At 38.3% G+C, this 21,940-nt stretch overlaps 2 protein-coding genes across 5 annotated transcripts in view; one reads left to right on the top strand and one right to left on the bottom strand.

Moving 5' to 3' along the window:
- The window catches only part of CEP85L (centrosomal protein 85 like), a 122,486-nt gene that overhangs the window by 48,798 nt on the left and 51,748 nt on the right, over window positions 1-21,940 (bottom strand). The window lies entirely within an intron of this gene.
- On the top strand, window positions 5,897-21,450 carry PLN (phospholamban). Of its 4 annotated transcripts, XR_010372219.1 has the most exons (4): window positions 5,897-6,075; window positions 11,418-11,452; window positions 13,672-13,749; window positions 18,760-21,450. XR_010372219.1 is itself a non-coding variant. In XM_064447400.1 (3 exons), the coding sequence occupies exon 3, from the start codon at window positions 14,271-14,273 to the stop codon at window positions 14,427-14,429; it is 159 nt and encodes a 52-aa protein (XP_064303470.1). In that variant the 5' UTR covers window positions 5,897-6,075; window positions 11,418-11,452; window positions 14,149-14,270; the 3' UTR covers window positions 14,430-18,743. The 4 variants fall into 4 exon arrangements, 1 of the variants encoding a protein (XP_064303470.1); XM_064447400.1 differs by lacking the exons at window positions 13,672-13,749; window positions 18,760-21,450 and adding an exon at window positions 14,149-18,743; XR_010372220.1 differs by lacking the exon at window positions 13,672-13,749 and having other exon boundaries at window positions 5,900-6,075; window positions 18,849-21,450.

The following is a 21,940-nucleotide window of genomic DNA, read 5'->3' as shown; positions in this document are numbered from 1 at the left end:
TAGCATGAATTAGGTAACTGTATTTTAACACAGAAGGGAGGCTCATCTAGAAGGTGGCAAAGTTCATGTTTCAGAATGAACTGCCTTTGTTTTCATTTTCTAATTCACAAATATGTCAATGCTATTTTTATACCAAATACTCATATAACCAACTGATACAAAGGACTGTATTTCAAAACCACAGGACCGATTCATTTTCAACAGAGGCCATGAAAAGAAGAAAGCAAATAGTTTCTTCTGTAAGAAGAAAGTCATAAAAGGAGGAAGAAAAGCTCTTCCCATCATCTCAGTGGCCAGGCAGCTACAGCCAAAAGGACCTGTGAGACTCTACATGACAAAAGTTTCCACGCTCCAGTGAGTGACAATAGAACTACCATGAGGAAGCAGCTGCCTGTAACAAAATACATAGTCAGAAAATACTTGCAAGACCAGGAAATCTGTTCTTGCTACTCAGAGAGGGTCTGAACTGGAGGAGTAGAGCAACACTTTTATTTTGGCACATACTACAACAGAATAAAGAAAAATACAAAGTTTTGTACCTCAAATTCTCAAGTAATAGAGGTCAGGATCTTAATTTTCTGGGGTGCTAGGAGCAGAATAAAATTTTATTATTAATATGAAGGGTTTTTTTCTGCATATGTAATATCAAACAACACTTCATTTCTACAGAGGGAAAAGACATTCTGCTATTTAAATAAACTTCAGTGATTTCTGATGAAATTAAAAAAAAGTTACCATAGTGTTTTAGCTATGAATTGCACATAATAAAGAAAGGAAGTGATAGATGGCTGACATCCACCATGGGAATTGTCCTAGTTTTATTTATAGCCACTCCATTAAATTAAAAAAAAAAAAAGAACAAGAAAGAGGCAGGGCAATGCGCAGAAGAAATACGTTAAGAAAGAAAGACACCATTCTGTAACACCAACCAAGAGAAAGAAAAGTGTTTCTCGTTCACATTTCCCATATACACATCTCAAAGTCGGGCCAACTAAAAATTAGCCTGAAAGCCCTTTAAATGTCTGGTCAGTGTGATCTCCACGTTGATCTGAATGAAGATCCCAGTGAGGCAAGATGTTGAGGCCACTGGTCTACAAGCTCCCCCTCCACACTACATGAGGGCGGTCACTGCAATACTCTGCAGAAGAGAATCCTTCAGCTACTAAATGCTACTAACGTGTTCATTATTTGGGCAACATCTATGCATTTTTGTTAGGACAACCTTCAGCTGAAGATAGGTAGCAGCTAAATCTAAACCCCAATCATTTCTCTCCCATTCTGCAGTTACTGTTTAAGTGGAGATAATCCAGCACTGCCACTTGGCAACTGGAACATGGTCTTCCAACTTTATCTCTCCTTCATATGCCTTTGTGCAGCCATTCATCCATCACTCATAACATGTCAAATAACACAACTAATCTCTGTGCTTCCTAGAACAGTTTATCTCAAAGACACTCAACACAGTTTCTTAGGTATAAGGATCTCAGCACACCACCTAAAGCACATTGTTCAGCCTAATCAATGGAGGACACCAGTAAACACCAAAACACTTCTCCCCAGCATTTCATAGAACTAAAAAACCTTCCACTGTAATGAAGATCACTGAACTCCCTATTCTGTATCATGTTGCTATTTTGAAGACACTTTACGCTGCTGCAATTAACTGCCACTATTCAATTATTTGCCCTTCATTAATCTAGTAAAAAGTATACTTCATTGATATGAAAGCAACAGGTATTTGAAAGAGCATGGCTTTTTGTGCTGGCCATATTTTGTTGCAAAATAAAAAAAGCTACATGGGCCAAGCCTGAGCTAACTGTGTTGCCTCCAAGTGAAATAACTGCTCCCTGTGGGAGTATGGGAAGAGGAAGGCCATAGTAGATTTTCAGAGCAAGAGCCAGGCAAAATTTCTTGTTCCCCTACTTCTCTCCTAACATCGGGTCAAAGCACCAAAGACAATAAACAGGCGTTATACACTTCTGAGCCCTGCGATCTACTTTAATGGTTAAAAATTCATGCCAGTAACATCAACTGAAATGAAAACATTCAAGCTGACCTTTCTGAAAATGCCTTTGGTTAGTAACAAATCAGATGACTAGTCCTGCCAGCGCCTTCAGCATTCCCAAAATGAGAAATATTTAAGCCCAAGTTGTATAGTTTTCTATTAATTTATTTTGTAAAGTTTTTTTAATCACTTTGCAATGGTACACTTCAAGTTGCTGCTTCAGAAAGTTCACCTTGTTTCTAGTGAGGAACAAACTGTGAAGATCAAACTAATCTAATGACTGTCCAATACTTAGGAAAAGTAAACACTGCTTGTCCTAGAGGAGAATAACACGATGCAAAGCCTGGATTGCTCAGCAGAGCTATTTCCTATAACGCTAACAGAGACTAAGTCTCACTATAGAAGCAGGAAAACCTGCAGCTTCAGAAGGGCAACTTCGTCCACATACACCCAAAACCCACTGAGATTCCAGATTCTCACCACTGAGTGAGAATCACTGAAGTCAAACAAACATTAAAGGAGGCATCAGGTAAAACATACAAACATATGGGTCATAAATCTATCAAATTCAAGCAAGAAAACTCAATGGCATATGAAAATGCTACTATCTCCAAATTGATTAGACTATCTCCTTATCTGGTATAAGTCTGGAACACTGTTTGCACCAGCTGAAAATACAGCTTTTCCTATGTCCTGAAGAAAAAACTCCCATCTCCCTCTAGGTTGTATTAGACCTGCAGTACAAATGTAACTGAAGGATACATTAGCTGCATCCTTTCCCTTAGCAGAGATCAGCAAAAAGTGTCTCGTAAGCCACATCTGCCGATACCTGCATGGCTACGGGCAATTACACAGGCTGCAGGAAGCATCTCAGAATCGGGCCAGAAAAATACTGGTTACAAAAAGGAAAGATCTCATTCTAGTGTTCAGCTTTGATACCAAAATCTGCTATTCTGTCCCTCCTACACAAACCAGTGCACATCTGTGGGAGCATCCACTTCTCCCTTCTCTTAATTTTTAGTTGCTTTTAAACCAAAGTTGTGCAATCCAAGAACCTTAGCAGTGTGATATTGTGAAAGCTACACTTGCAGTATGAGAGAAAACTGGAGCAGCACCATGAAGTAATACACTAACCTGAGTACTCGGACTTACTGCTGAACTTGTGTATTATAAATAATTGGGCTTGGGTTATGGTTCATTTCTATGCAGAGTCATGGATTATCAATGGACCAGACACATCTGAAACTCTTCACATAGGTTATACAGGTGGCCAGTGTCTACAGATGGAATTCTGAAAACTAGCACACAAAAGGGAAAAATAGTCCAGGAAATTATTGCCAATGGGAAGAGAAGTCTTATTATTATTTAAATAAAGGAGCTGGTATGCTGAAGTATAACACATCTCTTTTTGGACATTATCCCAAACATCAACCGGATCTCTAAATAAATTTATGAGAGGAAACATGCTCTGGTGGCAGATTTCTAATCCCACTGGAGAAAGCCCAGATCATCTCCATTTAAGGTCAAGCAAGCAACAGCTGCACATTTTTGTTCCCCAGAACAAAATAAAGCAGACCAGAACCTCCAACACAGATTGCTTTTTTAAAGCTTTTCCTTTCTGATATCCATGGATGTCTGGACCTGTTCACCCAGGGGTGAATCAAACAGTACGATGGGGTCCTCTTATACACTGTCTGTACCTGCCAGACTAACATGTCCCATGAGCAGCACTTTAGCATCTGCCTCAGAACCCCACCAAAATCACCGAGAGTTACGTGAGGGAGCGATACTAAACTGAACTAGAAAAATATTCTTGAGAGAGGGTACCCAAACAAGCTGCTTCTTGTTTCTCTGGCATCAGTACAAGATCAACAACATGCATGTGGTCTGAATTTGTGCATGTTATTGTTATTTAATGAATATACTTTCAATCTTAAAATTTCTTATCCAAGTTAGACATTTACAGAAGTCATGCGTTATATTTCTCATGCAATACTACTATTTTTATTAATGCCTTACCTTGCACATTTAAGTATCATGCTTTAAAAAGAAGACTAAGCTATGACTGCGTCAGCAGCTCACAAAAAATTAGCGTTCTTTTGAGGCATCTAATATCTGAAATGATGATTAGGTCCAATTCACTAACAAAAAAAAGCTGAGAATTTGGGGTTGAGCAACTAAACAACACAACCGTTTTACAGTGACCCGGTAAAAGAGAGGAACTGGCGTCGCAGCTACTGCAGTGCTGGGTGTTGGACTTTAATAACAAAGTACAGAGGTGAATTTCAATACTACAAGTTTCATATTACATCTTACAAAAAGCAAACGACGCAATGGTAGCAGTACTTTTGCTTCATGACAGCACACAATAAAAAACATGAACCTTCCCTCATAAAAAGGCCGAATACAGTTTGCTTGACTGTGAGAGATTTATAATGTTAATACTGCCGTTATAAGTAAATTACAAAACCCTTTGCAGTGGTAAAGAACAATCACTCCTCGCTTTGGAGATATTCAATTAACTTTCAAATGAAATATGTGACCCTAAATTTCCTGGGTTTGATATAAAGAGATAACAGAAAGCAGACAGACTCATTATATTAAAATTGAGTTTCTCACGTCAACTATGTTATAAACAATTTTGCAGAAGAGCTAAACCTTATTTACAGAAATAGAGAGCTCGATTTAAAATAAGGTGGTATGTCACCTCCAAGGACTTTTTGCCTCTGGTTTGCAGCATGTATCACAGCAGAGCAGAGAGAATGAAAAAAAAAAAACCACCAAGCTAAACAACAAAAAAAACCCCACCATGCCTGGTTTCCTGCTCAAAGACAAGCACTAATCTATGCTAAACAATTATCGTCAAAACTGGATCTGCAAGTGTTCAGAGTTAGTCTGAGCTTCTGTATTTTTGCCTGCAATTTCCAAATCAGGAAAATGAAATGCTGCTAGCTGCATCCACATACGAAGCCTGACGGTGGATGCCTGCACACTCAACAGTCCGGTCCTTTCGCATCCAGTAAATCCTCCACTTCCTGGATGCAGGAAACCTACTCTGTATATGCACTGTGGTCTCATTTGTCACTTCCCAACACAGGATAACATATATAACCTGCAAAGTAACATCCAACTGATACTCCCATGCAAACAAACAGAACATTCTCAAAAATCATTTGGACAGTTTCCAGCCACAAAAAGAGGGAGGGGGAAAAAAGTGGTGTGGGTGTGTGTTTTAAAGAAAAGGTAAATACTTCAAATTATATAGGAATGATAAATTTTGGATATGAACTTATATATGCTGGATTTTATTTGGGGAAAAAAAATTCCTCTAACCCACAAATTACCTTGAAAGGTTGGAAGAGGCTTGAAATACAGAGAAATTACTTCAGTTCAAGCATTGTCAGTAGAAAGATTATGTTGGAAAACACACATCATACACTGTAAACTGAATACCAGCTGTGTAATCAAATTGTCAAAACTATCTATACTGAAAGTGCAGTTTAAGAAACCTCTTGTACAAAAGAAAAATCTTTGAGTCAAAAGCCCATAGGAAATGTGATCACCCACAGTAAAGATTTAGGGTTTTTATGATGAAGCAGCCTTGCTGTAGTGGAAGTAACATGTCCAAAACAGCTCCCTGAACAAATTCCCATTTACTTTTTACATTTCCATTCCAGTTTAAGTAAAGGCAGGGTGTAAGCATGCAGCTCCCTTTGCCACCCCACCAAAGCGTGCTGCTTCCTGGATTCCTTCATCCAGTGGCTGCGCAGGTGGTCTCCCTGGCACGCAGTTCCCTTCACAAGAGGGAAGTTGTTGCCCACGTTTAATATATTACTGCTGCGAACAAGTTTAGAGGAGCAACTGCCTGTGTCAGAAGGCAGAAATGGGACCAATCACAACTTGTGAGCTGCTGAATGACATCAGGAGTCCTGCCTCTGAAACTTTTGTTATTTTTTCCCCCTCAACCTACTTCAATTGTTCCTACAACTTGGTCACAGAGAAGTTGCCAAAGATCTACAGACACTTCCCACAGCAAGCTCCTCTGTGCTTTACCAGCAGTCACACTAGAGGTAAGGAACATCTCTTCTACAATTTTAATTCTTACACCAAGGCACTGTAGCTGTAGTTTTCTATAAAAGCTCTTCTACTCAAATTAACAGATGGCTGTAATTTTTTTTTTTTTTTTTTAAATATGGAACTGTGGGCATTACAGCTCTTAGTCAAAACTGTAATGCTGTGGGGGACATATTTTAGGGACAATAAAGGCAACAGATTTTTCTACATGCTAGTGGGACACTAGCTGTCCTTGGGGTAGGTGATTTATGCAGGCAGCATTACACAAGAAGGTGAGAAGCTTTCAGCATTTTCCTCGGACCTTTTTCCCTCCTTTTAAATTTAATACATTTTCTTTGCTTTTTGTTTTGGGGTTTGTTTGGGGTTTTTTAAATAAAAAATCCACAAGGAGAGTAATTTACTCAAAGTTTTGTAGGGACACTTTTGTTTCCCCAAAGCTGCCTGTCCGCAGCCTAGCAAAGGTAAAGCTCTTTCACCATTCAACTCAGAAAAGCATTTTTCTGATCTAACACATTGAGAAAGCAAACCTTTTTTTGCTGTATGATGAAAAAGTACCCTTGATTAAAATATTTAAGCAGTTGATAGCAGTACTAGAACCGAAATTCTACATGTTACTCAAAATGCTCTTCAAGCTACATAATTCATATAGCATTTTTGCTGTGAATTCCTTTAAAGGTTTATTTTATCCTGCTGCAGTCATTGTAACTGCCAAACTCGTACTAGAATGCTTCTAATAACAAAGAAATAATTTAGCTAGGATTTGTAATATCATAAACCGAATTTCAAATTCATAAAGTAATCCCTTTATTTCCAACTAAGGGAAGCGAATACACACTCCACAAGAAATTACAACCCCAGTTTTAAAATCACTGCAAGCAAAAAAAGAGTGCACCTCAAACAGAAACATGTCACATAAAGGCCATTTTAATATTTAGACATAAAAATATTTTTAAAAGGAACGTGACTCTTGAATATGTAGTTCTCTAATGAATTTCTCCTCCTTATAATCATGTTCCCCCCCTCCATTAATTCATACCTTACTACGTATGTATACTTAAGGTTCTGGTTTTAGAAAAGACAGACTTAATCTAGACCTTAGTTTTATGATGCATGTTTTCCCTGTTACCGAACAGACACACCTAATTCCTTTTTGTATTACCAATTGGTAGGCATCAGGCAAAAGTACATGCAGGTGCTTGGTTTTGTGCTCAGCAGCCTTGTGCCAGTTTCGAATAGGCAAGTATTAGAAGTGTCCAGGCGTCGTGTTACTCATACGGCAAACAATCTGTTATGAAGGTCTCTAGAAGCTGTTTCCACCAGGAAGAAGCAGCACTTCAGACCTCACAGTGCCTTTGAACCAAAGCTTACAATGAGCAAGATGATTCTGAGACAGACAGATTTTTTCCATGGCTAAAGTTAGTTCAAAATGTATTTTCAAGTAAAGAGAGGAGTTTGGATTTATTTATTCTATCACGCAGAAAATCCCTCTCTCCTAACACATACACTGCATACGCACACCTTTAAAAAGACAGAGTTTATGCATACACACACAGATCGAACATACACACAGAAACCTAACTGCTGTAGGCAGCTCTTTACTGGAATGCACCCATAGCTATAGCAGATTAGATGCCCGTTCACCTGAATTCCATTCTATCACAGAGTTAGGTAATTTAAAGTAGATGACAGTGTGGCTCAGCTGTTAAGCTAAATCTAAAAATTCCACACTGGCAACATCCTATGCCACAGACATTCAAAGCTCAGTAACAACAGCTGAAAGTCACAACAGAAGCATGTGCCACATAGCAGTTGACAAACGTTACAAATCAGGTATGAAACACTACATTTAATTTATAGCAAATAACAATCTTCTGATTTCTTATGTTATCTGGATTTAGAGAGATTCAGATCTAGGTATATACCCCATCCCTATTTTAAGAAGTTGCATTTATTTCTCATCCTCTAAAGAAGTTGGGAATATAGTGTCCTCGTTGTATACTACAAAACTCATTAAAATCAGTTTGTAATCAGACAGCATAAGGGTGATTTTCACTGATTTTGTCAGACTACCAGCAAACAAAAATGTATGGGTGACACAGAGCTGTAAGAACAGGTTTTTTATTTGCTTTAAGAGTAATTTGATTTAGGAATGGCAACATACTCAAACTGGAGAAACAAAAAAAATCCCACAGGGAATCAATGCTGTGTTCCCTGAACTAACGAGACTCTTTAGACCTGGAAGATTGCTTTTGCTTTCTAGAGATTGATACATGGCTTAAGAGGACTTTCCTGGCATCAAGGTACTTCTCAGAAGTTCAATTTATGTACCATATTCTTCTTTCAAACAATACCAGGTCATTGTCCCGAGTTGCTGTTAAAAACACAACTTGCAACATCCCCATCCACTTCTACCTTTTATACATGCTAGATATATTTCAATTTTTACTTCAGTTCAAATTGCACTTACCCCATTTCCTATTAATAAAGCAGCAAAACAAACAAACCACCAGACCCTAAAACCCAACTTGAAACTATAAGGTGTTAGGTACTTAGTGTGTGCAGTGGAGGAAGGAGTTAATTTCCTAAGGCAAAGTTACTACTTAACTATATACTTTTTACCATCTGGTGGTATGATTTACCTTTTATTACAGTCTTATTTTGATTAGGGGAACAGATAAGTATGGAGGCTGAAGCACCTGCCCAAGGTCTGCAGCAGCTGCAGGGAATTCTACCCAGAGTTCAGTAGTAGCCCAAAGCATCAGCTCTCAGGCTACTCTAACGGACCAGCACACAGATGAAAGTCCAGGTATCGTCCAGGTATCCACAAGGTATGTGGATAACCTCCAAAAACCAAAATGTCAAGCCTACTGTGCTCAACTCCTCATCAGTGTAATTTCTGGGTATCTACACCTTTCACATTCCCATAGAATTGTAATACAGGTAGAGGCTCTTACTGGAGATCTTGCTTCTAGAACACTGAGAACAAATCTGGGCAAGACTGTAAGAGGAATGAATTAATAAGAGGGGGAGAAAAAAAAAAAGAGAATCTAAATTAAAGTGTGAGCCTTCCCCTATCCCCTCCCAAACACATGAAAAACACTGACACTTCAGTACAAAATAAACTTTAAAACAAAACATCAGAAGGATAAAATTAGTTTGCTTTTCCTGTTACCAGCACTTTACAAACACTGAGCTGAATTGCTGCTTCTTCCCCCATCCCAAGGAAATGTTTTCTGTATGCAATTGAAAAAAATTACATTATATGCCATGAGTCAGTCTCTAGCTCTTCTCAATGACTTGATGTGCTCCAGCTGCAGTTTTCTCTTTCCCCTTGCGCAATTCCTTGCTCTTTTTCCACACTCTCTCTTCCCCTGCTCCTTTTCTTCTACTTTCCTCCCTCAATCTGTCCTCTCCTATGCTATTGTCTGCATTCTTGCCTTCACCCATCCTAATCTTTGTTTTCAATGTCCAGCCCTTTCCTTCCCCTTTTATACTTTCTTCTTCTTAAGGAAAAAAAAAAAACAACCAACTTTCCTTTTTCTGCAGTCTGTTGAATTGGCTAATATCCTTAACACCCTTCTTCACTGACACAACTGCCTAGTACAACTCCCCAGCCTAGAATCAGAATAAGCAACAGTATTCAGCACCACTAGCATAGGTAAATACAAAATTCAGCTGCTGTTGTAAATCCTAAGCAAGTCACCTCCATGCTGTGTATTTTTTTGTAAAAAGAACAAAAATTAAAAGTTATGACATACCTTTATAAATCGCTTCTGTACTTGAAAACCTGTAAGCAAGTTCTGTTTTATCACTGAAAACTTTTACTTACTGAACTAAATTGACAGTAGCGAGACCCTCTAGAGGTCTCTAGAGTTAGTTGACCGCTTCCTTCTTTACTCCCTTCTCATCCCTCATCTTCCTCACACAAAAAAGAAGATTTTTCAGGCTTGGAGGTCTCAACTGCAGTGACTCCACACTGTGGATGAGGAGGTATTTTACAGCAGGGTTCAAAACAAAGCAATAAAACTTGGAATAAGATATATACATTAACACAGGACAGCCAGAGAAGATAACAAAACTACATATCAACTGCAGCATAGGCAGAGCTTTAAAATGCCAATGTCTTCTCTGGGGGCCACAGAATCCACAGACAACTGTAATACAAGGCTCCAGGTCCACTTCGACTCACAGCATTTAGTCCTCATACAGGGTTCTATTTTGCTCTGGCACTGCATGCACAAATCTTTAAAATTTAAATCTCCTCTGAACATGCAGAGAATGCCTCTGCCTGCCTTGGAGTATCATACTGCTCACACAACAGCTATAGGAATTTCTTAGGCCAGGTACTTTTTAGTAACAGTTCTAAACATGTACTACTACAAGGATCACATAACTTGATGGGACTTTTTGCATTCACTCTGTTTATGGTTATTAAGACATTTATTTTCAATGGATGAAACTGAATTACTGAGGTTTTGGGACATCTCATTGTGAAAATCTATGCAAGAGACTTATGCAATATTACTTCTTAACAATGCCTTTTCAGGGCTTCACTTGGTTGTATGGGACAGCAACAAATCAAATTTGTCAAACCTCTTCTATTCCACTGATATCACTGCTGCATTTAGTACACATATGACAGGAAACAGGCTGTATCTAAAATTGCTGTGGCATTTCCAAAGGAGCCAAATTTATCCCGTGTGACTTCAATGGAGTCAATGCAGTTGCATGAGGAACGAGCATGGGCCACAATTTTCGCTTTGGTAACATACCTCCTCTCATTGTGAAGGACATCCAGGAACAGAGATAAAAATAACCTAATACAAATCAGGGAAACAGTCTCATGTCAGTGAAGAAGGTAGCAATAATTGTGATCAGTGACTCATTCTAAGGCACCAGGTGTAGGGGATCCCCTACATACTTACATATGGGGTCAGCCACATGACCTCTTCCTGCAGATTCATGCTGTGCATAAGACGAGCCTTTCACGTCCATCTGCAACACTGGACTAAACATACAACTGCATAGCAATGAAACCAGCAGTTTCTCTTGTGCAATACTTGGTCTTCTAATGCATGAGTAATGCTGTTTGACTTTAAAAAAATGTCAAATACAGTTTGCCCTTTTGCTGCACTTTCCTTTCAGAAAGTGGTGTGTGCATGCATAATATTGACCTAAAACACAGACAGGGGACTAAACAGCAGAGAGCAGCTCCTATTTGTGGCAATGATCAGCTTTCATTTCAGTGTAATTATTTTTCAGGCTGTCCATTTTGACCTTGATAGCCATCCATATGCAGCTGTGTTACTGAATCAGTTTCTCTTTATGCACACTTTAGGTGGGTGACAGCACCATGGAGGATTAATGAGCAAGGTACGTGTTTATTAGTTGAAGCCATGCACTTGTAAAGACAAACTTGTTGAAACACAGACACAGAATTTGCTTTCTTTGCTTATAAGGAAACTTCTCCCACAGACAGGCTTAGCAGGTAAAACAACATGAAGGTGTTTTAAAAATTTCTAATTCCATATGAGCTTTTAAATCAAGAAAACTAAGTTACTCTATTTTGACCTTTTCGTATCCCTTCTCCACGCTGTTTTCTAACTATGAGGTATACATTTTAACTTACACTACCTTCCTTTTTTTAAGATCCTTTCTTATCACCTGTCTGGAAATGTATGTTCAAACAGCTAATACCAGTGTGAAGCTGAGCCTTCTGACCTATTGCCTGCTCCCTCAGCAACACCCCTCACTCATTCCAAAGGCAAAAATGATTTTTTTTTTTTTTTTTTAAATCTCCTTAAGAGATCTCATGGTCCCTTGTCACCTGTGGTGGCCTTGCATCTGTCATGCCCAACTAGCTAATATTGCCTTTTACGGAAGCACTTCAAAGCCCCTGGTCCTTGCCCCGAGTCACGCAAGTGGAACACATGCAACAACACAGCAGTGCAGGTGCTACCATTGTGTGCAGTTAAATCTAACGCAGCACACAGAAATGAACTCGTGCATACACGCAGGTAAAAACTTGTGCTGTTCTAATCCTTCTGAGGGCGCCAAGAAATACAGCAGCCAGGAAAAAGATAAGATACATTGCTGTAGCAGGTCACACACAGCCCGAAGACCACAGGTTGCATATACGCTGCATTAAAAAAAAAAATACCAAACAAAAACCACCACAAACAAAAAAGGCATAACAAGTTGTGATGATGTAATCGGCAGGAAATACTGTTCTCTGTGCACTGTCACACATGCTAGTTACACAAACTTTTCTGTACTAGTGTAAATCCACTAGTGGTTCATCTACCATGCCTTGTCTAGAAGAGGATAAACAGCCTAATGCAATCCAGCCTGCACTGAGCTGGGAGAACGAATGTGTCTTCAGCCAAGTCACGTCAGAATTCCTGTCCACGTCTTGCTTTTGCTGCCCTTGGGGCAGACAGTGACCAGCAAAGAGCTAATTTGGCAAGCACTTTAACTGCTTAAACAGCTGAAAACAGGTACAGCATGAAGTCAAAGCAAGCTGAAAAATTATAGTAACTATGAAAGTAAGTTCCTGGTGTTTTATTTGCAAGTAAGTTAAAGGATCAACTATAGCTCAAAACATCATAAAATCTGAAGTTCAATTTTAGGAGGCAATGTCATTGCATAGAATCCTCTCAAGATATTAAAATACCCACGTGTAATCTGGTTTCATCAGAAAGTCTCTTTAAATACCAACACGGGCACTGGAAGCGCATGTATTCTGCTCATACAGTACCATTTGACTGTATAGCCTAACATAGAGGGACTAAAAAAAAAAGAATCTGAAAGACACTGCTGTCTCATTTTAAGGTTTTTCCATTTTAGCCACATCGAAAGACAAATTCATGGACAATAAAGCACCTCTGAGTCAGGATTATCACGTTAATTTGGGCAGCAGATATCTAAGCAATGGTTTCCTTTATGTGGCATACATGGGTAGACAGGAATTTCATTTATTGTCCCTCAAAAAAAAAAAAGGAAGGGAGATGACAAGGAGAGGCCTTCTTTGAAAGATACGATCACAAGATATATTCAGAAATCTTTTAAGGGCAAGTGCAGTTTTAGGAGTAAAGTTAGAGATGCATACATCACCATAATCTTGAAAACCAGTTTTTCACTTTGCAGTAGCACTTACAGAGTCCACCTCGCTATGAACTAAGCAAGCGTATATCAAAGCCAGTCTCTTGCCATGGAAGGTTTGTACAGGAAGATTTTACACCACAACTACTTATTGGCAGTTTTAAGACAACTTACACCCTGTGCTTCCAACTGCCACTATAAAGGGCAAAAATATACTTGAAATAAAACACTCACTTAAGGGACAAAGTTACATACATGCTTTATTTTGCTCCTCATAGCAGTCCTCTGCCTTTGCACCTACGTTTTGTAACACATTGTACTACACCTGTAAAAAAAAAAAAAATGTAGTCCTTACTCTGTTTTGTCTGTTAAGAAATATACTACTAAAAAAATCCCTATAACAGTGATGCATTAACTTTTAATTACGCACCATAAAGAACTTTTTACTTGGATGGAAATGCTTCAACAAGATTTCTTTTCCTCCCTTCCAGAATAATGTGTTGGTAAGTCATATTACCTGCCCAGGTCAATAATAGCCACCAGTAATATCCAGATCTCCTGGCTGAAAGGTCTGTGACTCTAGCCCTGTCGTCAGGCTTTCACATGTGCTTTAACAAATAAAGTGTGGGGGAGTGGGAGGAAATCAGCCATGGCCTTTTCACAGACTGGAAAGGATAGAGAGATTAAGATCTAAAGCAATGATCTGGGTAAAACCCACATATCCACAATTTCCAGTTTACAATTCCTCACCACTGCTATGAAGCAGGTGCCTGGTAGCCTTCAGGAGGAGAAGCACAATACAGCACAAACAAACGTGAAAAGCAAAATTTTAAAAACCCTGTTTTGAAGTAAAAACACTGTAAAGGCAATCTGTTTATTTCAGGCTTTTCAGAACTTTAAAACAATCTCCATTTGCACTCATCAAAACACTTCTGCATTTCTAACTCTTCACTTTCCTGCTTTCCCAGCTCCACAAAGGCTGTCTAAAACAAAAAGAGAAGATAATAGGCACTTTGCACTGTTCCTGACAACTTCTCTTCCTTCCTGCACTCCTAAACCTCTGATTTGTGCCCTCTGCTTTCTTGTTGCCATGGAGAAGGTCCAATACATAACCCGCTCTGCCCTGAGGAGAGCCTCAACTATTGAGGTCAACCCACAAGCACGCCAAAGGCTCCAAGAGCTCTTTGTGAATTTCTGCCTGATTTTAATTTGCCTCTTGCTGATCTGTATCATTGTGATGCTCCTCTGAAGTTCCAGCACTTCTCTGCACTGTCCTCTAAGAAAGGGAAGAGGGAAGAGAAGCCTACACCCGCAACTCCCAATGCAAGGATCTTGTGAGAGGGGCTAGCACTTGGACTAGAGCTGTATGCCAACCATCGCACTATTCTCTTACTACCTACTACATGTATTAAAAACACACTCTTCTGTGCAGAACAGTGTTTAGAGCCTGTTGTTACAAAGCTGTGCATGACCTAATTTGTCTGTCTCAGTTGAGATGTCTTTTCAGAATGGGGTAAAGTACTGCCTCTTCGTGGAGTTGTTAAGTTCCTCAAAGTTTTAGCTAGATCACATGAACAGCAACTTCCTTTTGGGGGTCTGAGTGTTTTTTTAATTTCTCTGGAAATCCTTAAGCCCTTGGAGAGGTTGTAAATTTGGCCCATGTCCACCCAGAGAAGAGCTACAGGCACACAGCCCTCAACACATCCCAGGAAAATTTCTGCTCTGCTTACTTCAAGGTGCTGCATCTCTGCATTATCAACTGAAAGCACTCAGATTGTTTCAGTGCTTTTAAGGGAATATGAGAAACAAAAAATGCCTTGTAACCCATAAATAAAAACAATTTCATATGCTTTTTCCCTATTTAAGGGATCTTATATATAAATATGTATGTATAAAAATAAAAGATGTATATATATGTGTGTGTATATATACACACAAAGCTTGAATCTGAAAAGGCAACTTCATTTACAGTATTTTTCACTAGATATGTCCTTACAGAACTGATGTCTGGAAAGTTTTTTCACTATGTTTTGCAGAAAAATTGACACCAACACCCTGGTATCAAAGATTTAATTTTCTATAGCCATTTAACCAATATGAGAATTGGCACAACTCAAAAATAATTCTCAGAGTTCTTACTATTTGGCTTGAGACAACTTTATTATTGCCTGCTGTAACGTATGCAATAATCTCCTTAGTTTAAAACTACAGAAAACTTGCTATTTGCCATTGTCTCACGAGGTGGCCTTTATCTGATACAGTAAAGAAAGAGGTTTAGGTCACTGTGGTTGAAGCGTATCATACAAATGCAAGTAACAGCACCACCCTCAGCTGCAAATCCCCGTTAGAGATCAAGCAAGTACTTTCCTAAAATAAATTATACATACCATTATGCACAGGAGGGAAAGCATTGCAGAAATACCTTTCCAACATGTAAACCATAGTCTATACACATAAAAGATGAAGTTTCTACTCCAGCAGCTGTCAGTAACAAGACCAAGCAGTAGACTTCAAACTCTCCCACGTGTTGCTGGTATTAAGCTAAATTCCTAGAAACTTTATACAGTTTTCAAATTTAAAGAGAGCTGAAGAATCCATAGACAGAGGTCAAACAGACATCTATTTTTAAACAGGCATCTATGCCTGGCGAATAGACATGCTGAGACCAGACCTCTGAAATAAGGTTAATCACTAAAGGAAATTAGTTAACACCTGTATGAGGATTAGGGCAAACACCAATGAAATTGGCAACACATACCTCTCTTTGCAAGTTAGTGTAAGAATACTACTGGTGATTCGAACCGTCAATGTAAATCTGAATTTCCATTTCATGCATTCTGACCACTCTCACAAATGCATGAGATTTTAGTAAGCGCACTTTCCCTATTAATTCTTCTTCTTAAGAAAAGCTACACACACAGTGCACTTCTGTAGAGAAAATCTATATTTTTGTGATGGATTGGGTTTCCAGTTTACTTTGCTTTGGAGGTGTTTCAAGAAACTTCCGTTGGAAATAGACAGCAGTTTTACAGTACAGAAAACTCCCTCAAGAAAAAAAGGTGTTGAGAGTGAAGTACCAACACTCATTCTGAAGACATGTTGGGATTACAGGTTTCACAAGCCAGTAATATACAGAAGTCAAAGTAAAACATTGCTAAATAATATAAACACCCTCCACATAAAAATAAATCCACCACTTTCTTCTTATGTACCTGAAAAGGAATTATTATTTTTTAAAAAAATAAACAAACAATGACAAAACCAAAGCATATATAAACTGGAAGCCCTACTGTTATTTTACAGCAATGCAGATAAATTGCATGTACTGTATGCTTCACATGTCTCAGGGTTCTGCTGATCAGAAAAACTGTTACCTACCATCCTCTATATCACTAAATGTCAACTGAACCCAGAGGTTAAAAAAATAAAACGTTTTGTACATAGTACATTCATTCTTCTTTGTATACTTATATAGGCTTTAAAACTAACATCTACTGTATTTTTAGTTATTAAAATGACTGCTTGAAAATATTTTAATGCATAAAATAAGATACTTAAATACAATTCCATCTAGAAAGAAGCATCCCTTCTATCATCTACTTATTAAAGTTATGTGAAAAGAGCTAGCCATCAGACAGCTTTCTGATACTTTATACCTCCGTTTACTCTGGTTTGATTTTCAATAGTAGTCTTGCCTATTTCACAGTGTCCAGATCACTTACACATACTTAATTTACACTCACCAACTAGTGCACATAAGTGTTCCTAATGATTTTTAGGAAAGTGTAAATCAAAAAGTTCACTACTTTTATGAGCCGTAATAAAAATTCCAAACACAGCATGCAGCATGGATTAAGTTCTCATTTCTCTGTTCCAGTCCACTCAAGGCTATATGTCTTTTTGCTACGTTCATTTTACACACTAATACACAGCTAAGCAGGCAACAATCTGGTATTACTCTTTCCCGCCAAAAAAAAAGAAATGACATGAACTTCTGTGGCAATTATACACTGGGAAAGAGCTTAATCAGGAACAAGAATATGATGGTTTTAAAGATGATGTCTCCTCAGCCAGTTCTTCAGCAGATATTGATGAATCTACCCATTTTTCTCTAGGTAAAGACACTACCCATTTCAGAATTAGAAATTTTGTTCTGATCAAGACTAGTCAGTAAGGCACTTTAGAGGACAGCAAGTACTTGCATTTCTTTATTAACTTTTCTGCACCAATTTAGCAACAACTGCCCATGCTAGTAGAACTGAACCACTCACTGGAAAGACTAGTGTAAAACAGGCTTAATAAAATTTTTCACAAAACATGCACAAAATGTTTGGCCCCACAGCATACAGAACTTCTACGTAAGTTTTGCTACAAATACACACAGAACTATAATCATGTACATCTCAGCACGAGTGTGCATATCTGACTTTACCTATATATTCTGCCAGAATTAGAGCTGAGTGATGAACACGTTAATTTAGATAGTATTCTTAGTCATATCTGGAAGCATACCAATATCCCATAGATTACAGACCAGATACCTATGTACGTCTATTAATAAATAGTCTCTGTCAGTCAGAATACAACTGGAAATATTTGTGAAGTCCTACAGGATTCACATATATCTTTCATTTAACCTTTTAGCTTTGACCTAGATGTTAAAAATTAAAAACTAAAAAAAAGAAAAAATCTTTTTTGGTTATGGAAGGAGATGAGTGAACACCTCTTGTTCATTGCAAGGACTGAGAACAACAATTATACAGATTCCTTTAAAAAACTTATGCTCATCTCAATAAGAACCCTAGTAATTTAAATTATTTAAAATACGCACAGGATTTATTGTAATATGTGACAGTTAGTTTAATTAAACTGATTGCTTTATAAGCCCATTATATTTCTTCCAAGATAAAAAACACCAAAAGTTCCATTTTCGTATAAAATATAAAACACTGCCCTCTTGTGATCTTCCCTAAAAACTTAGCTGGTTATTAAAAAGAAGTTTTGGCAACATTTCACTGTTAGGGCTGAGTGGTCCTATTTGTTTCTTTCATTTATATATCTACATTTCTATATATAAACCACAATTGCTAAGTTGTTAATACTATCTTAAAACAAGCTATTGCGTATGTGCTATTAAAAGCACTGCAGATGCATCTTCTGCCAGCCCAATCTAGAGTCTTAATAAGGCATTTGCAAAGCTGCAATGAATCCTACATAGCACATTGCCAGCAAAACGCTACCTACCAAGCTGCATGATGCCAAACCCTAGAAGGGCAGGAAACACTCCTGTTAGAAGCACATTTTGCCCACATGAGAGAGTTGTTTGTTTTTATTTTTGTACCTACAGAGGTTTTCTAAAAGTAAATTTTCAACAATCTCTGCTGAAAGTGTGTTGAAAATAGCCATTTCTTTGAAAATCAAATGGCCTTGAGAAGTACCATACACATTAAAAAAAGTAAATAAAGACCCAAGCTTTAAAAAATTCAAGTCCTTTCTCCATTAATCAGTTCAGAAGTTCTTCAGTAGTGAAATAAAAGCTATCATTAACTCTGCTATTATTTTTTTATTTTATTTTTAAGGTATTTGGAAAAAAAGGCTTGTAGGAGCATCCAGATTCCTTTTCTGGGGGAAAAAATTTAGTTATTGTAAACAAACGTTTTTTCTTAAGTGGCAGAAACTAAAAACAGGTAAACAGCTGAGGACTCAATGAAGTTCATGTGAATCTACATTGCTGCTACTGAAGGAGCCACCCAAAGCTACAATCAAGAGTCTGCTGCAAGCACAAGAGGGCAGACTGATGCACGTTATGGATCTTGCTAACAACAGAGGTCTCAACCTGCTACTCAATTTTCTGCTTATTGTCTTGGTTCTGGTGCTCGCATTTATCCTTGTGAAGCTGATGTGAACCTCTGTGAGGCTCCACTTCCATCTCAAATCTTGTTTTGAGGGTTTTGCAATGATAATGTAGACACTTCGAACTATTTAATATAAATATGCAAAGACTGCAGAGACTGAAATACCTGACAGTTAGATAAAGTGTTCACATACCTATTTTATCAGAAAGCAAACCTAAAACCTGCGTGCAATTATCTACCTGCCACTGAGTAAAGAAAGCATCTGGGACCTCGCTGAGTACACGAAGAAATCCAAGCGTACATCAGCAGTTACTACAGTTTCCTCACTGCTACAGCTGACTTGTATTTAAAGATCTACAAAAGATCTACAGCCTTCAGAAGCATCATTCCTGCAAAGGGAACAGCAGAAATTCAATTTTTAAAATGGAATTTCCACAGAGTGTGTGCTTCGTGGGAAATGACACAGATACAGCAGGAAGGCAGAACGAAACGCCTACATTGGGTTGACAACACACATCAAACTACCTGTGGAGATGCTGTAGATGGAACCACGGATATCCATGAAAAGCAGCTTCCAAGAGCTGAGATAAATAATTATACTTAGGTTTAAGTTAAGTATTTGTTATACCTTTCTTGACACCTGTGGTTCACAGCAACACCTTAAAAGCCAGAAGCCATTAGTATTATACAGCAGTATAGAAAGAAGCAGCTGTCAAAACGATTGAACAACAAACAACCATTAAGAAGTGTTATCATAACTGTGCCTACCAAGCCCTTAACACAGCCATGCACACGAGCAGTAGGTGCCTCTGCATAAACATGGTACATCCTTAACAAGCTGGATTTACCATTTACACACAGGTAAAGTGTGCAGCATGGGAGCTCTCAAGCCGTATTTGACATAACACTTGTTACCTGCCAGTGCAGTCACCCAGTGCACAGCTTGTCCTCACATAAAGCATTCTTACAGGACCTTCTTCTATGGCCCTTTACAGGATGATGTACTTTCCCCACAGGTCCCTGGGAAGGACAGTGACCAAGAAGAGCTCTCTTCCACTGGAGTTATTTGCCCCAAAGGTAGCTCTACACACGTGAGATGTGCTGGGAAAGAAGGTGGCCAGACTGGGGCCAAGCAGCTTACCCTTAGCATGTCTCTTTCCCAAGTACAATGTGGGAAGGAAATGCACCAACACATACGCATGTTACAGTAAGCTTGGTGCCATACATACACATATTGACAGCCCTTTGCACATGTGCACAAGAGGCTCATGGGCAGGGTGAGCCCCAGCTCTGAGCTTTCTATTGCCAACAGCACATCCCTGATTCAGCACATAAACTGCTGATCCAGCACTTCTCACAAGGGCTGAATATGTTACAGAGCTGATCTACTCATATTCACAGGATTTCCAGACAATTACTGTTGTTGTGGGGCGGTTCAGTTATCTGGAAGAGACCCATCTAAATTGGATCTACAAAAAGACTTTTCACAGGAAAAAGCCAGTATGTCTAGGGAAACAGAAAGTTCCACTGTTAACAGGCATCCACGTTCCACTCTATGCTACCTGCTCCAAAGCCTAGGCAACACTAGCTGGGGCAGCACGGATAGTCACAACGAAAGCTTTTCTCTCATCTGCTCTGAAATATGTGCAATAAATATTTAAAATAGCTTCTGCAAGCTACATATATATAGGGTTTTTTATGTTGAAATAGTAATATCAATTCCTGTCTGTTTGCATTTAACACAAAAAACTTTGCACAGCTACATCACCATAATCACTTTATCACTTATCTTGATAATCTTGAAATAATCTGCTTAAAAAAAAAAAATCTGTAAGTTTATATACAAGGAATAGATGTTGTAACAGATACATAGTTACGTTTTATTAAGGAGGATGATTTCTGCTGGTGCTTGACATAGATGGCACAAAGCACACCACAAACGCAGAAACTGATATGAAGCCCACTCTACTCTAACGAAGAATATAAATGGTTTTCCCAAAGAAACGGCAATTCACTGATACACTGCTCAGGCTTATACAAAGCTTATTGTCTGTATGCTCCTGTATATTCAGAAGTTCTCCTACCTTAGTAAAACCACTGTGACAGTTTAACAGCTAAAATTAGATAAATGAGTTAGCCCTGACAAAAAAAAATTCCTCTTTAATAAAAGCAGGAAGAGGAGATAGTTCTTGACATTAAAAAGTTTTACCTTGCTGAAAAGTATGGTTTTGTTAAAAAGTGACACAGGAAAAATGTTGATATTAATCGGTTTTAGTTTTCTGATCTGCCAGGATCATAACAAAAACTACTTTTGAGTTGACATTTCAGAATAAAGTTTTCTGTGGCAAGAATTCTATTTGAAGAATGCTGTAACTTTTTTTTTCAATTAAAGTTTTACAGCTTTGCTTACTAATGTTTAGGTATGTATGCAGTTTACTTCCTTCTCTGTTTTGAAATTAAGATTGTTGTAGTAACCCTAGATTTCTCAATGCATTAAAATTTAATTTCCAGTAACTTTTATATAGATGGTAGTAACAAAAGCCATGTTTTCGCCATTAGAAAACACAGTAAACCAGATACATTAAAGGAAAAAGATGCACTTAAACGATTTCTATTATCTCTGCCACATGCTGACACAAGTTAGCACGCCATGAAGAAATCACATAGATGTCCCGTACACTGGAGAAAGTTGAGATTCATCAGGTGATGCCTACAACATTGTACAGAGCTATGAAGTAGATATGCAACCTTCTGAAACCTTCCTTCTTGTATTATCTCCCACAATTTTAAAGGCACGCTTCCATTTTAAAACTCATTTCTAGCACACAGTATGTACCTAAGTATGTTCAGATAGTAGGATAGATAATAGGATCAGGCTTAAAGAAGTGCCTTTACATGAAAATAT

Source organism: Phalacrocorax carbo, chromosome 3, assembly GCF_963921805.1.
Source record: "Phalacrocorax carbo chromosome 3, bPhaCar2.1, whole genome shotgun sequence".
NCBI classification, from domain to species: Eukaryota; Metazoa; Chordata; class Aves; order Suliformes; family Phalacrocoracidae; genus Phalacrocorax; species Phalacrocorax carbo.
Note: the sequence above shows the minus strand (reverse complement) of the source record. Positions and strands in the feature narration are given on the sequence as shown.